General features: G+C 38.8%; 2 protein-coding genes across 4 annotated transcripts in view; both read left to right on the top strand.

The window, feature by feature from the left end:
- The first annotated feature begins 278 nt into the window (after positions 1-278).
- IMPA1 (inositol monophosphatase 1) overlaps positions 279-17,171 on the top strand; it is a 27,391-nt gene continuing 10,498 nt past the window's right edge. Inside the window, exons 1-7 of one of the 3 annotated variants that reach the window (XM_012810595.2) lie at positions 279-389; positions 2,720-2,782; positions 3,174-3,307; positions 5,655-5,759; positions 7,736-7,781; positions 9,991-10,099; positions 12,342-12,450. In XM_012810595.2, coding sequence (XP_012666049.1) covers positions 2,720-2,782; positions 3,174-3,307; positions 5,655-5,759; positions 7,736-7,781; positions 9,991-10,099; positions 12,342-12,450 — 566 coding nt within the window. In that variant the 5' untranslated portion in view covers positions 279-389. Of the gene's footprint in view, positions 390-2,716; positions 2,783-3,173; positions 3,308-5,654; positions 5,760-7,735; positions 7,782-9,990; positions 10,100-12,341; positions 12,451-17,171 lie in introns of all 3 variants that reach the window. The other 2 variants (XM_012810591.2, XM_023517701.1) reach the window with 2 other exon arrangements.
- LOC100964508 (inositol monophosphatase 1-like) overlaps positions 338-17,171 on the top strand; it is an 89,960-nt gene continuing 73,126 nt past the window's right edge. Inside the window, exon 1 of the mRNA XM_003782523.2 lies at positions 338-389. The gene's annotated coding sequence lies outside the window, so the exon portion shown is untranslated. The remainder of the gene's footprint in view (positions 390-17,171) is intronic.

Raw genomic sequence — 17,171 nt, forward strand, 5'->3', positions numbered from 1 at the left:
TTTTTCTCTTGTAAAATGTGTATACATTTCCTGGCATCCTCTGTATATATTGAAGAAAGACTAATAAATCTTATACTTAATGATCTTGAGAAAGCAGCAGGCAGCTGCAGAACTCCTCCTCCAAAGATAAGAACAAACTTTACAGTGAGCTAAAATAACCTTGAAAAAAAAACTGTGTAACAAATAACAGCACCCTTGTTCCTTGAGAAATACAATTGTTAACTCTTTGTACTCTTTGTTGTAACTGTAACTATACAGCTGATATTGAGCTGAAGAAGAAAATATAAAAGAGTTTGGAAAGAACTGTTCCCCGGAACTGAGTGTTTTACGCTTTGAGGCACCTGAGTTCTAGCCTGAATTTAAAGGATTCCTTCCTCTATATTTTTGGTGTAAGTGTCTGTCAGTTTTAATTTGCTGTTTTCCTGCAACACTATTATATGTGATTTTTATATATGTACATATATACATATTTATATGTTATACATTCCTAGCTCATAACTCTCATAGCTTTTGCCAAGCCTTTTATTATAATGTTGGGGTGTTGCAGGCCTCTGATTATGGAATCTTTCTCTCTGACTTCTCTTCCTTTCACCTTTCCTTTTTCTCTCCAAGGAGGAATCTTCCCCAGCCTCTCCGTCTTAGAGTTGACCATAAAAAATTTTTTGACCTATCTTGTTTGATTGTAGGTCATGAGACCCCCATTTTAGAAGGAGTCCTACCCCATACCATGGAGAAAAGAATGCTGCACAGAAGAGCCAATAAGACTCTAAACAAAGGGGCCTTGCTGTGATCTAATATTAGTATTAGATCATTTAATTTTTTTTATAGCATCACATTTCTGTACAATTGTTAATCATGCCTGTCCAGTGAAATCCAAACTCAGGATTTCAAACTCCTCTGAGTTCACAACCCATATATTTAGCTGCCTAGTTGTCATCTCTTTTGAATTCACCAAGGGACCTCATTCTCTTCCAGTTAAACTCTTGATCTTCCAACCTAACACTCAAATCCCAAACTCCACTCTTTTCTGTTGCTCCCTGTTTCAATGGCTATCACCATTGTCCATGCAATTGCCAAAGTGGAAGAAAAACACGGGATTTCCCCTTTGGGAAATCTGGGCATCCTTCAACTCTTCCTCTCCTCATACCCAATATCCAATGTAGTTACTATTTCCCCAACTATCTACCAAAGCAGATAGTTCTTGACTTCTTGGTTAACTTCTCTGCCAACAGAACATCCTTCCTCAGGTTTAAGTCAAACATGGGGTCTCCTCTGGTCTTCTGCATCTAAATCCAAGCCTACTACCCATCTACCTACACACCCTCTCTGCCTTTCCCTCCACCTTCCGGCCCATTCTGTTTACTAGCACAATGACGTGCTTTCTCAAGGCCTGTCTATAATCAGACTCCTCTCTCTAAGGCCCTGGAAGGGATGGTCCCAAGCCTCCCAAGCCTCATCCTTCCCTGTTTTTCTTCATCTCTGAGCTTTCACATTTATGCCTTCCAGTTATTCAGCTAGAACCTTTATGGCAGAAAGCAGATGTAGCTGAGAACATCTAGTTCTGTTAAGACTAGAAGAATGGAATGGGAATAACAATGAAAAAAAAAGTTTAGAAATAATTATTGAATAGCTCTGAGGAGTTACTTACATACCTAATTTGGAAAGTGGGCTCCTTTAAGAAATGTTTTTAAATGCTTTCATCAGGAAAAAAAGCAATTAGCAGAAACTTACTCTATAGGTCTTTTCCCCTCCCCGTTCCTGTAATGTGATGACAGAGGCAGGGATGTCAGGGTAGTCCTCAAGATGCAACTCTGTGCCATTTATTCTCAGTTGTAAGAAGACAAAATTAGGGTTACTTTATAAATGATGCCACAGATTTTGAGTCTGACAGCTTAAAAAGCTTCATTGTGCTAGGTACAAATTTTAGAGTGTGGTCAAGCCAGTGGTGAGTTATTTTAGTCTTCAGAAGTCAGTGGAAAGCTGGAGAGTTCAGAGGACAAAAATATGTTATTGTTGTTTTTTCCCCTCCTGTCTGAATCTCAGTGAAAGAAATTTTTCTTTTTCTTTTTTATTATTTTGGGGGAATTGGAATTTGTTTTTCTCAGAATGTTATAATAGAACAATGGACTTTAAAATCAGAACTAAGTTCAAATTCTCTCTGTGTCATCTGTATATTTTTGAGCAACTATTTCTCATCACTGAGCCTTCTGTTCTTTATCTTTACCACCTCACGAAAAGATAATCTTCTGTATAAAGCACCTCACTCCCTGGCATTCAGTCAGTACGTTTATCTTTTGCTCTTTCCTTTCACATGGTATTTGTTTCTGTACTTTCCATGTTCCTTCTCTTATTTTTACTTTATTTTCTACCCAGACATTTACCTAGGTTTAAAAGTATTCCATCCTTCTTGTCCAACTAGCATTTTGTTTTATTTTGTTTTGTCTTTTCTGCTATGATATGTTATATTACATTGACTGAGAGATAATTTCATAGAACTTTTTTTGTTAGGAAAATATTTTTACAGTAGAAGTAATTTAGGTAAAAACTGTTTTTATCCAGGCCTAGGAGTACATGTTGGGAAACAATTTAACCTCTAGACTAGGGCAAGAGATGACTCTTAGAATGAAAGTCTGTTGCTTATTAAAAAGCTTTTGTGAAATAATTATCATTAGAGAATTGTAACTACGTGGTGCTGATATGTGTTAAATATTTTCAGAAGATGGCTGATCCTTGGCAGGACTGCATGGATTATGCTGTAACCCTAGCAAGACAAGCTGGAGAGGTATGGACTAAAACTTTGTCAGCCGTAACATGATGGTTGAGGGCAGTGTGTGATTGCCTTGTTAAGTGAAATATGTATTTTGATAACATTTGTTTTCGTTTAACTAAATCCTGTAAATCGAGTGACTACTCCAGTTTTATATCATTAAACTTTTTGTGATGACACTTGTTTTTGTACAATAGGGTGAAAGAGTATTTAGAATTCTTGTCCGTCGTAGGTCATCACCATTAAAACCTTATTTTTAAAACATTTTTGCAGGAAATTTTTAAGAATATCTTTAAAGAATATCACTTAAGGTTTGAATGTTTTAAAACATTTCTATATTTTACCTTTTTGTTTGATTTAAAATTACTTATGTCTGTCCTGTTTGCTTACCAAAAAATCTTTTCAGGTGGTTTGTGAAGCTATAAAAGATGAAAAGAATGTTATGCTGAAAAGTTCTCCAGCTGATTTGGTTACTGTTACTGACCAAAAAGTTGAAAAAATGCTTATTTCATCCATAAAGGAAAAGTATCCTTCTCACAGGTATTTCTTTTTTAATTTCAAATGATAGAATGAAGCCTAGGTTGAATATACTGGGGAAGAATTTTGATTCTAGATGGAGAAAATGACTTAGTTAAACTGAAAAGTAATTGAGGTGGAGGGTGGCGGGCAGCTGAGGCAGGAGCCCAGGGAAGGAGGAGGAGGTGTGCGCCTAGGTGACTAGGAGCTCTGCCTTAGGAAGCTGCTGGTGGCCTCACTCTTGACCGTGACAGTTTTGAATGCGTTTAATTAGCCTTCTATCTTGATCTCATTAGCTTTGAGATTACAGATTCTGGACAGAAGCATGTGATTTCTGAGCTTAAGTTGTCCATGCTCAACTACCAGAGAGCAGGGGAGGGGGAATATTTGGATTCTTTCATAGTAAAAGGAATGTATGTGTGCTGGGAAGCCAACCTAACAAATGGCTGCCACTGCCGTGATTTAGAAGTTTGATTTTACTCTCTATATTGTAAAATTCTCTATATGGTAGGGTAGCAGTAGCTTGAGTGAGTTTGAGAGAAAATCCTATCTGGGGTTCTTTTATAGACACAGAATTTAGCAAAACTTTGTCATCATTTTACAGAGTTAGCAGCAGCATTCTGTACGTCTTCCCAGTCACGCCGTTGGCCCTTCCTGGTCTTTTTTGCCATTGAGAAGAAAAAATGCTTAAAGCTGAGACTAAATATATTTCCTCCCAGTGAAAAAGTGTTCACCTAAAAAAAAAGAGATAAAAGAAGATTATGATGATGATGCTTATTAAGATAGTTCAGTATGAAATAAAGGAAAATAAATTTTTAAAAAACATGAAAGAAGAAAACCAATAAATCAAACACTACATTTATGGAATTTCCAGATGATTTATTGCATAGCATGTACAGGCCTGTACAGCACAGTAGTTTGGGCAATTTGCCTTCTCACTGATCACTTAATGTTGTCTGTGTTAGTCTTATATTACTGCAGAGCAAATTACCCTAAAAACTTAGAGCTGCAGACAGCAAACATTTATTATCTCACAGTACCCTAGAATTGTACAATGTGGGAGTCTCTTAGCTGCTTGGTTCTAGCCAAGGTCTCCCATGAAATTCAGCCAAAGCACCATCAGGGCTGTGTGGTCATCTCAAGGCTGGACTAAGGCTGAAGGGTCACTCACTTGTATCAATGCTTGACAGAGTTCAGCCCCTCGGGGGTTGTCAGCTGGTAGCTTTTGCAGTTCCTTGCCATGGGGACCCCTTCACAGAACAGCTCACAACATGGCAGTTGGCTTCCCCCAGAGCAAGGAGCCAGTGGGTTAGGGAGGGAGAAACAGAGTGAATAAGATGCAAACCGCATGGCCACTTTATGAAGGAACCTCTGAAGTTTTCCCGGTCACTTCTGCCTTATCGGTTAGAAAGGAATCACTAGTCTAGCTCACACTCAAGGCTAGGAGATATGGTTACAGGAATTTTTTCTTCAGTAGGTCGTTGGTCTTGGGGATTCAAAGAGTGAATCCATAGACCACAGATCAGTGTTAAGACATGATTTATTTTATAGAAAAAAATACAGAAACAACACCAGAGCTTCTGGCAGAGAGAAAAACCCAAGTCAGAAAAAGTGTTCCCCTAGGTTCTTTGTCTAGGGGTATACCTAAAGCTCAACAAATGAATGGATACAAGCCTAGGAAAACTTAGATGAAATTGACCAGGCCTGGGAAATGAGGCGTTCCCTGTTCAGCCACAGTTGGGAAGGGAGGGAGACAGAGCAGAGACACCACCTCGCTCCCTGAGCTGGCAGCCTGGAGGCGCTCCCCCCACCCAGCAGTTGTTGGGCCCCTCCAGCCACTGGAGCCTCCTGCACCTGCACCCCCTCCAACCCATTCATTACTCTGCTGGCTGCTGCTACACCAACACCCTCAGGGCTGGGACGGCAGGTCCTCCCCTCAGCTCCAGCCACACTGGCTGCGGCGCCACCTACCCTATATCGGGATCAGACTCTACCTCTTGAAGGGAGGGGGATTAGAGAATGTGTACACTTATTTTTAAACTCACCACATTTTCTTAACAATTCTCATCTGCTCCCAATGTCCCTTCGGGTGTGCGCTTGCTCACTAGTGTACACACATGTGTGCCTTTACTAACCCTCGTAGGACATGGAATTTTGAATTCTGTAATTTTTTACATGAATTTGTTCAGAGGGAAATAAAATAAAGCTTCATTTTTATCAGTCTTTACAGGAAAGAAAAAGAAGCAATGTTAGAAAAGCAGGGCACAGAGTTTTGTGTTTTATGGTAGACTCTGTGTAGCTAAGGAGGTGTTGTGGCTTGGACACTGTGGAAAGCAATGTAAAGTTAGGGCTCTGTTATTCTTGCTTTTAGTTTCATTGGTGAGGAGTCTGTGGCAGCTGGGGAAAAATGTGTCTTAACCGACAACCCCACGTGGATCATTGACCCTATTGATGGAACAACCAACTTTGTACATCGGTATGTTTTTAAATTTTTTAATATCATTAACATTTGTATGTTAACTGTATGGACCTTTGAAGTCTGAGGAACATACACACTTTAGTGAATTGTGTAATTTGCTTATGGTTTTTATTCTAAGGATGTCTATATAGAACGCAATAGTAGAGCAAAATGCACTGTCCAGACTTTGCACCAGATGTTGAGCAGAAGAAATACTGTGTGATCCTGTCTTGTGCTGCAGAGTGCTCTGTTTACCATTCTTTTTCTCACTGTTGGAGTTATATGAAAAATGGAAGCAAACAACATTGCTGCTTTGACATCATCAGTAAAGAAACTAAGAAGGTCACTCCTAGAGTGTTGTTACTCCGGAATATAGAATGAGTCCAGTCCAGAAGAGCAAACAGGGTTCACAGTGCAGGGGTGTTAGGATCAGTAGGCTTCAGCTTCAGTTCTGGTGCCTTTTTTTTGTGATCTTGAGCAAGTTAGTTAATCTTTCTAAGCCTCAGTGTTTAATCAGTTTATAAAATGGCCCTATTTATGGCACCTGCCTTGTATAATTGTTTGTTATTGGAACTCATTGATTGGAACATTCATATAAGAATGTAGTTTAGTTCCTGGCATGGTGCAAGTATATTACAGAACTCATGTTATCACCAGAAGAAAGCACAATGGAATTACTTGTGAGAGTTAAAATGAATAGCCTTGTTTGGTATGAGTACACATAAATGTTATATTTCAAGTTGCCATGTAGTTGTACACATGTATACTATATATAGAATCACTAAAGTCTATAAAGTTAAGTTCTAGAATCTATTTGTGATAGAATGTTGTGTCTTTTAAATTTGGAATGATACTGACACTATACTATAATGTTAGAAGAGAAGATTATATTAAGCTGGATGTAGTGGCACATGCCTATAATCCTCGCACTTTGGGAGGCTGAGGCAGAAGGATCCCTTGAACTTAGGAGTTCAAGACTAGTCTGGGCAAGAGCAAGATCCCATCTCTACTAAAAGTAGAAAAAGGTAGCTAGGCATTGTGGTGGGCACCTGTAGTCCCAGCTACTCATGAGGCTGTAGCAGGAGGATGGCTTTAACCCAGGAGATAGAGGTTGCTGTGAGTGAGGCTGATGCCATGGCACTCTAGTCTAGGCAACAGACAATGACTACATGTCAAAAAAAAAAAAGACAGAGAGAGAGAGAGAGAGAGAAGATTGTATACTACGATGTTTATATTATGATCCTATATTTGTTAAAATAAAAACTATATTCAATATTTAAAACTTTTTATTTTTATTAGTTTCCTTGGACTTATTTTTTCTATTTTCTTCCTCTTGTTTTTCTTATAAATCAGAAATTACTACCTTTGTTCTAATTTTCATGCCACCATAGACACAGGTCGTAGTTAACAGTCTACTTTTCAGATGTGAAGCGTCAAGTTTGGTGCTAGAGTAGAGAGAAGTAACAACTCCCTGTTCTGTATAATACAGTACCTCTTGGTATCAAGGATCCAGGCTATGGGAAAAATGTTCAAAAAAGTCTTTTCTTTCTAACTACAATCAATACAAACATTTTGAAAAATCATTTTTACTTTTTGAGAAAATGTTTTTGTCTGGTTATTATATCCATGGCATTTCACATTCTAAAGATGTAGATGGCATCTAGTTCTAGGTGCCCTTCCACTTCTAGGTGCGGATTCCCAAGATCCATTTCTGGTGGATCAGTTATCAGTTCCTTTCCAATCCTTTGACAGATGTTTCATGCCTATAGAAGCATCTTGTATGTACACATGTATATGTAACACCTCCCTTTTCTGTCTTATATAAAGGAAGGGTTGTATACTGTACCCTGCATCTTACATTTTTGAGGGGGGAGGGATCAGACTGTTTATATGAAAATGTTTATAAGTACTTATATCATGAACAAATGAATTTTATAAATTTTATTAAAAATAAGTTCTATCTTTGTAAATTTTTGTTTTGTCTTTCTTTTAAGATTTCCTTTTGTAGCTGTTTCAATTGGCTTTGTTGTAAATAAAAAGGTATGTTGTTTTAAATGTATTAGTTGATAAAAGGGCTGGCTGTCCTGAGAAGGAGTGACTATCTTCTTCTTCTTCTTTTTTTTTTTAATTAAATCATAGCTGTGTACATTAATACTGTCATGTGGTACAGTGCGCTGTTTTTATATACAATTTGAAAGGAATGACTATCTTCATAATAAAGTCAGATTTTTATTCATATAACTGCATCATTTTGAATATAAGGCACAGGACTATCAAAATTTAAACGATATAATTCTAATGAGGAATATTTATTGTTTTCTGAGAAGCAAGAATTGTAAAGAGAAAATACATGTAACTGAAGTACAATTCAGTATTTCGCCACTGTTATGATAGAATCAGATCTGATAGAATTTGATGGGTGATCAAAAATGCTTTGTGGAAGTAGGATTTGAACCAAGAATGCTTTTAATTGGTGTCAGTGAAGAGAGATGTCCAAAGACCAGGAAGTAGCAGGGGTCAAAGCTTGGTTGGAAAATGCAGAGTATATTTAGGAATCTACCTCTAATTGAGTACTTTTATCTAAAGTGCACTAGAGCAAAATCTGTAGCTGTTGCATTTTCTTACAGTTTGGCTATTTGGTTGGTCAAACAGTGGTAATATCTTGTCTTTCGGGAACTTATGATATGTTTCATCAACATGCAAACAGAATAAGAAATATCTGAAAATTAAAACTAAAGCATAGCCTGTGGGTTGTAGTGATCAGCAAAAAAGTCCAAAAGTTGCTAAGTGATCATTTTTGTATATAATGACCTCTGGGCTAGGAGGTTCCCTGTCCTGGAACTCAGAGTTCAGTGCAGACTTACATGTGTGAACAGTAAAGATTGTATGTGGCAGGACAATGAGAGAAAGAGAGAAAAAAAAAAAACCATGGGAACACAGAATACAACCCATTCTACCCACTGTAGGTTGTGAAAATCTTCCCAACAGCAGGGCTTAGAAATTGGTCATGTTAGTTGGCACTTAAAAAATTAGGGTGTTGCCAGATTAAAAAAAAAAAGAAGAAACATTTTAATCAGAAAGAATAGCCTGAAGAAATTGAAAAGTATGATGTATATTGGGAACAGGGAGATGTTCATTGAGGGGGAAACTCAATAAACCAACTCAGTGTCAGAGCAGAGGGTGGTGGGTAAGTTAGTTGTGGCCTTTCTGGGAGGCCTGGTAGCCTGTCTACTCGAGGAAACGCTAAAATCAGGAAGTGTTTTTAAGATAAAATTTGAAAAAGGAGATTTGTAGAGAAAGAATAATAGGTGACCAGGCAATAAGTGAATTTGACCTCTTTGAATGTAACATAGGTTCTAAGGATCTGTGATGGAGGGTTGATGGGACCCAGAATTTAGGTGATAGTGGATTTTGTGGTCTGAGAAGGACCAACCTGTAAGAATACAGAGAGCTAAGAAGGAAATGGAAGCAAAGGAAGAAGGAAAAAACCCTAAGGTACACAGCTTTTAAGGTGAGGCAGAGAAGAAGGTTCTAACATGATGACTCTGACATGGATTAACTGGCAAGAGAGAACCGAGAGTGATGCCAGAAACATGGAGGTACTGAATTAAGTGCTAAAGAAGTGTTGACAATGGACGGCCACTATCCCCAATTCTTCAGACGAGGCACGTGGTCAGGAAGAGCTCATTGATGTTCTCTGTGTGAGAGTTTCAGAAGAATGATGAGGGCAAAAGAGTGATGAGGGCAAAAGCCAAAGTGTAGTGTGTGAAGAGGAGAACAGGACATGGAAGTGGGCACTACTCGGCCAGTGAAGGGAAAAATAGACAACACTGTGAAGGTTTTGTAAGGGAGGGAGAAACTTGGGGAGAAGGCCAGAGAAGAGAAATCCAAGGCGGGAGGTATCAATGATGGAGCATCATTTCAGAGACTGTATGACAGGGTTGGAATCATAACACAGGAGAAAGTGTTCACCTTAGAAAATAGGAAAGATCTGTCTTCATCTAGGGCAGGAGGGAGAGAGGTAAGGTGGGAGCTCTTACCAAAGTCTGGATGTGGATGGGAGGGGAGTGGGGATTTCAGGTCTGATGACTCCTTTGTCTGATTAGGTTGGAAACACATGTAAGTCTTTCCTTGTTTAGCTATTTTGGTACAGTGTTAGTATTTCAGATTTTCTTGTTAGCATCTTAGAAAAATGTATTGATTTAATGACGAAAAATAGATTTGGTAAAAACTTGTCTTACTTCTGCAGATAGAATTTGGAGTTGTGTACAGCTGTGTGGAAGATAAGATGTACACTGCCAGGAAAGGAAAAGGTGCCTTTTGTAATGGTCAAAAACTACAGGTTTCAAAACAAGAAGGTAGGTTTAGTCTCCAATTTTTGGTCCAATTGATATTGTATACTCTTATTTGATTGGTTTGTAATTTGTTATGGAGTTCTCCAAGTGTTAACTGATTCATAGATTGTGTCTATTTTCTATGTATGTATGTATGTATGTATTTTTGAGACAGAGTCTCACTCTGTTGCCCAGACTAGAATGCTATGGATCAGCCTAGCTCATAACAACCTCAAACTCCTCAGTTTAAGTGATCCTCCTGTCTCAGCCTCCCGAGTAGGTGGGACTACAGGTAGCCGCCACACAGCACCTGGCTAATTTTTTTTCTGTTTCTAGTACAGACAAGGTCTTGCTCTTGCTCAGGCTAGTCTCAAACTCCTAAGCTTGAGGGATCCTCATGCCTCCCAGAATTGCAGGTGTGAGTCACTGCACCTGGCCTTTATTTTTTTTATTTCATTTTGTATTTTGAATATGGAATGGAAGCAGGAAAAGCAAATGTAATTGAGCAAACATTTTAGGCCCAGAGTTGTATTAGGTTATGGAAAGAGCACGGGGTGAAGACTGACATTTTACTCAAGTGGAGTTCAGAGTTTGTTGTGTTAGGCACTGTCTCTCAGAGTTTAGAATTCTTCCAATCTGATACCATTGGGACCAGTTATTAGAAAGTAACTAAGGGGAAAAAGCCTTTAAAGCTAGGAATTACTTAAAAGATACAGATACATTTTTTATGAGCAGGGTGATTTGCATTTTAAGTCTTCTTTTTCTGTGACTGCTGTTGACCTAAAAGGAGGAAGGTGAGACAAAATCAATAGAAAGAGTTTATTTGGGCCAAGATTGAGAACTGTAGCCTGGGACATACTTCCCAGGTTGCCTTGGAGAGAGCGCCAGAAAACAAAGGCTCAAGTTATAAAGGAAGAAGGGAGGGTGCCTTCAAGAGGCAATTATTTTTAGCTCAAGGCCTAGAGACATGATTGCCTTTCTATTTTAAATGCCTAGAGAGGGCCTGATACAGTAATTTAAAGCAGCCTTCAGATAAAAAGTTTTCTATTTTCTTCAGATAAAAAGTTTTCTATTTTCTTTCTCAAAGCTGATTGATGTTTTGAGTTACCTTTCTTCCATAAACCACATCCAACATTTTCTACAGTTTTCACGTTCAGATTCCAAGTGCAGCATGAACTTAAAGATAACTTGCAAAACAGTGTGAGTTCAGACTCTTTCTAGACTTCTGTATTCCCTCCCAACCAAACACTGAAATTGAGTGCAGTCTTTTGCTTCATTTCCTTTTTACTGAACTCTTAAGACCCCAAGGATGGGGGTCCTCAAAAATGATGCATCCTAATTTTTGAGATGTTAACATGTGTAAAATGTGCATCTAAGCAAGGAAGAAATGTGTTAGGTTTCATAAAACCAACTCTTTCCCTGTACGTAATCATTCTTCACTTTGTGTAATAAGTTAAATTATGTAACTATCAGAAGTGCGTTAACAGTTACAAAAATACTGGGAATGAACATAGCTGGTGATCACCCATCTCAGCTGGTGGAAGGAGGTAAAGTGTGGGGAGTGCTGAGCTTCAGTTAGACGTTTTAGAGAGAAAGCATTGGCTGGTCTGTATTTAATTTTTGTTTTCTTTCAAATCTATGCCTAAATCTCTTATGAATTTAATTTCAAACATATATATGTATATGTTTATATATATATTTGTTTCCCATGAAAGGTATCATACCTGCAGGCATGGTTGTATTTTATACTTTTTGTATTGGTCTAATAAGCTGGACATTCTAATGCTTATGAAAATGACCACTCTGGGAGAACAGTTTTATTAGTATTTTAATTTTTTTTTTTTTTTTTTTTGAGACAGAGCGTCAAGCTATCCCCCTGGGTAGAGTGCCATGGCATCACGCTCACAGCAACCTCCAACTCCTGGGCTCAAGCGAGTCTCCTGCCTCAGCCTCCCAAGTAGCTGGGACTACAGGCGCCCGCCACAACGCCTGGCCATATTTTGGTTGCAGCCATCATTGTTGTTTGGCAGGCCCGGGCTGGGGATTCGAACCCGCCACCTTAGGTGTATGTGGCTGGCGCCCTAGCCACTTGAGCCACAGGCGCCGAGCCGTAGTATTTTAATATTTAAAGACTTAGAAACAAATTTGAGAAAGCTTGTGTGAGGGATAAAAATGTCCTATGTCATTCTGAATTATGAGTGTCAGTTTTTTTCAATAATTCTAATAATGGAAGGCTAGTGATTATTTAAAACATTTTCTTTTTTAGATATTACCAAATCACTCTTGGTGACTGAGTTGGGCTCTTCCAGAACACCAGAGACTGTCAGAATTATTCTTTCTAATATGGAAAGGCTGTTCTGCATTCCTATTCATGGGTAAGCTCTTTTCAGTTCTCACTTAAGGTTCCAGATTTTTAACTTTTTTTTTTGAAATTTAAGACAGGATCTTGCTCTGTCTGTTGCCCAGGCTAAAGTACAGTTGTGCCATCATAGCTCACTGCAGCCTAGAACTGCTGAGCTCAAATTATCCTCCCACCTTAGCTTCCAATTAGTTGGGACTAAAGGCACACACTATCACCTGGCTAATTTTTAAATTATTTTGTAGAGATGGTATCTCACTAAGTTACCCACACTACAGTCTTGAACTGGGCTCAAGCAATCTTCCTGCCTTGGCCTCTCAAAATGCTGGGATTGTAGACGTGAACTATTGCTCTTGGCAAGATCTTTTAACGTTTTAAAGCAATTAAATTTCCTTTATATATGAAAGGAATTTCCTTTTTATTCATAGATGAGATCAGTATCATAATTGTAATTTTGTGATGTGATTTAGAAAACATAATTTCAGATTTACAAAAAAATTGTAGGTTTTTTAATCTTTTTTTAACCCAAATTTACCTGTTGAGACTATTTTTGTCCATTTGTTTTACCATTTTTTTATTCTTTCTCACACACATGTGCTGTGTGTGTACAGATACATTTTTTCTCCAAACCATTTTAGACCAATTACGTGCATCATAACATCAAGAAGAGGAACATGCTCTTCCATAACCATGGTACAATTGACTACATAAATACAGTTTTTATCTAATCTACCATCTGTGTTTAGTTTGTCAATTGACGTAACAATGACTTTTATAGCATTCACCTTATTCTAGTGAAGGATTTGGTCTATAGTCAGCATTACATTTAGTTGTTATGTCTTTTAAACCTCCTTTAATCTGGAACATTTCCACAGTCTAAGAAATTTAGAGTAGAACCTCCATAGTTGACGACCTCCCTACACTGACCACCTCCTTAAGTTGACCTGATTTTCATAGACCACACATATACCCCATGTACATATCAGTACAGTAGGCCTAGGTCCTTATGTTGACCACCTCTTATGTTGGCTAATTTGTTACAGTCCCTTAGGTGGTCGATTGACAGAGCCCTTTAAGTTTTCAAATTATTTGCATAGAAATCTGTAAGGTAGATTCTTATAATTAATTTCTGGCTTCTCTTTATCAGTAGTTATTTCTCCCTGTCATTTCTTATTTTATATATTTGTACTTTTTTTCTTTGTTCTTTTTTGTTGTCTTGATTTGACCACCAACCACTTGACCTAGTGGCTTGTCTATTATATGAGGGCTGTGTGGAAATTTTCCAGCCATTGTTAATACTGTTTTTATATTACCTGGGCAAATACTTTCCAGATAACCCTTGTATTTTTCCAAAGAATTAGGCTTTTGATTTCTTAATGGTACCTACTGATTTTTTTGCCTCTGCCCTATTTTCATCCTTGTGATTTCTTTTCATTTTAAGTTAAAGATTTATTTTAATTCTTTGATTTTTATTACTATAAGTATTTAGGCTCTGAATTTTCATCTGCTCACTTTCAGTGTATTCCCATACATTCTCATATGTACTTGTGTTATTATAATTATTTTTCATAAATTCTGTAGTTTATTTTATATATCTTCTTTCACCCAAAATTGTATTCTTAAAATTTCAGAAAAGACTGTGTTGGTCCATTAAAACAAAATACCTAAAATGTGGTAATGTATAAAGAAAAAGAATTTATTTCTTATAGTTATGGAGGCTGACAAGTCCAAGGTCAATGGGCCATATCTGGTGAGAGCCTTCTTGGTGGTGGATACTCTCTGCAGAGTCCTGAGGCGGTACAGGGTGTCATATGGCAAAGGAGCCAAGCATGCTAGCTCAGCTCTTTCTTCCTCTTCTTATAAAGCCACTAGTCCTATTCACATAATTACCCATTAATCTATTCATGTACTAATCCATGAATGGACAAATCTATTAATCTATGTAGGAAGAACCCACATGACCCAATCACCTCTTAAAGACCCCACTTCTTAATGTTCCTACATTGGGAAGTAAATTTCAACATGAGTTTTGGAGGGGATAAACCTTCAAAACATAGCATTCTACCCCAACTGCCAAAATTCATGTCTTTCTCACATACAAATATATTCATTCCATCTGTATGGTCCCAAAGTTTTTCTTTCCTTTTTCTTATATTTTTGGAAACAGGGTCTCATTCTGTTGCCTGTGTTATAGTGCAGTGATGTCATCATAGATCACTGCAACCCCAAACTCCCAGGCTCTGGTAGTCCTCCTACCTCAGCATCCTGAATAGCTGGGACTACCAGCATGCGCCACCATGACCTGCTGGTTTTTTGTTCTTCTGTAGATAGAGGTCTCGCTATGTTCCCCAGACTAGTCTCAAACTCCTGATCTCTTGCCTTGGCTTTCCAGCTTGCTCCACCACTCCTAGCGATCCCAAAGTCTTAACTCATTCTCACATCAACTCAGAAGTCCAAAGTCCAGGGTCTCATTTGTAAGCCTATGAAATCAAAACAGATTATCAACTTCCAAGATGTATTGGTGGTACGTGCATAAGACAGACATTCCCATCTTAACGGGACAAGTAGGCAAAAAGAATGGACTAATAGGTTCCAAGCAAGTTCCAAACTGAGTAGGGCCCATGGCAAATCTTAAAGCTGGAGAATAATCTCTTTTGAGTACATGTTTTGCCTCCTGGACACACTGGGTAAGGGTAGGAGCTCAAGGCCTCGGCAGCCCTGCTCCTATAGCTCTGCTCAGTTGTATATGAGTTGGAGTTCAGTGCTCGAAGCGTTCCCAAGGGTATGTTGCGTGCTGCTGGTAACTACAGCATTAAGGTTTTGGTGGTGGTTATCACATTCTCACAGCTCGACTAGGCATTGCCAACCTCGTTTCAGTGTCAACCCCACATTTTGCCATTGGCTCTGCCCCTGGGACAAGTCTCTGTCTAGGTTTTTGAGGACATACATTGAAATCTAGGTGAAGGCTGCTACACCTCCATAGTTCATGCTTTCTGCAAGCCTGTGGAATTAGCATGACTTACCAAAATTTATGACTTGTAACTTCTAGAGCTATGGCATGAGCCTCACCTGGGTTTGGTTTACTGGACCTCAGCTGGGGTGGCTGTGGAACAGCTGGGGTGTAGGGAGCACAGTCCAGAGTTGTCCTGGGGCCACCCATGGAGAGTATACCTGTCCTGTCCCCTGAAACCATTCTGCCCTCCTCTGCCTCTGGGCCTGTAATTCTAGGGGCAACCTTGAGGATCTCTGAAATGCCTTTGAGATCTTCTGTTTTCTTGAGAAATAGCACCTGGCGCCTTTCTATCTGTGCTAATCTCTTTAAATGCTTGCAGGGCTATACCCTTACTGTTTACTTGACCAGGTCAAAAGTTTTCGTAATCTTTCTGCTCTGCTTCCCTTTTAGTTATAAATCCGGTCTTTAAATTTTTCATCTTTTCCTGAATCTCACTGTAAGTGGTCAAAAGTAACCAGGAAGCTCCTTCTATATCTTGATTAGAAATTTCTTCTGCCAAATACCCTTGTATCACTGTCAAGTTTGCCTTTCCTAAAAGCCCTCCAGGCATAGACACAGTTCAGCCAATTTCTCTGTCCATTCATAACGTGAACGGCCTTTACTTTATGTTCCAATTCTTTGTTCCTCAGTTCCACCCAAGACTGGTCATTACTGCCCACATTTCTAACCAGGATTTTGGCCATGACCATTTAAACCAGTCTCTAAGTGCTGAACTTTCTCAAGTTTTATAACTGAGCTCTGGCTCAATTGCTTACCACTCACAAGCCAGACTTGAGGGACAAAGGGTTGATGGAAGGGAAAGCAGGTTTATTACAGAGAGAACATCCTGGGGATATGGCAGACTCCCCTCACAAAGGCTATCTCCAAGATCTCAGGCTGACTCAGTGGTTTACAAAGGGGCTGGGGGTAGCTGGCTACGTGCAGGGCAGCATGCCTTGTTCTGGGTGAACATATTTTGTTCTGATGGTTATCTAAAGAGCCATCCACCAGACCCAGGAGAATTGCAGGTTAACTGAGGGTACCTACAATCTTGGTTCTATAGTTACTTGCTCAAGGCTAGTTCCTGGAATTCTTTTGCAAGCACACAATTAGGCACTGTAAAAGAGAGTTGTTAGTTTGCTTTAAGATGGACTGACTGTTACTGTTACAGCTTTCTTGTCATCTCAGACCTCACTGGAATCTAGGCTTTTTCTAGCCACTTTTCCAAATTCTTCTAGCCTCTGCCCATGACTCAGTTCCAAAGCCACTTCCCCATTTTCAGATATTCATTATCAACAACTCACTCCCATGATGACCTATTCTTTTTTTTTTAATTAAGTGATAGCTCTATACATTAATGCAAACAGGGGGTGCAGTGTAGTGTTTTCATATACATTTTGAAATACTTTCATCAAGCTGGTTCACATAAATTTAATGTAATTTGCATAGTCATTGTGTCAAAACATTTACATTCTATTTCTAGAAAAGTTCACTTGTACCCTTGTTAGACAGAAATATAGGTGATCTTTCCGGTTAACCTCCCACCACCCAGCCACCCTTCTTCCCTCCCCTTCCCCACCCCCTCCCCATATTCTTGGGCTAGAATTAAGTTGTTTCCTTCATTTGAGAAGTATATATTATTTTCATAGAAGGGCTATGTACATTGGATACTTTTTCTTCCATTCCTGTGATACTTTGCTAAGAAGAACATTTTCCAGTTCCATCCATGTAAACATGAAAGAGGT

The sequence above is a fragment of the Otolemur garnettii genome, unplaced genomic scaffold (genome assembly GCF_000181295.1).
Source record: "Otolemur garnettii isolate 467f Iridium unplaced genomic scaffold, OtoGar3 scaffold00004, whole genome shotgun sequence".
NCBI lineage: Eukaryota > Metazoa > Chordata > Mammalia > Primates > Galagidae > Otolemur > Otolemur garnettii.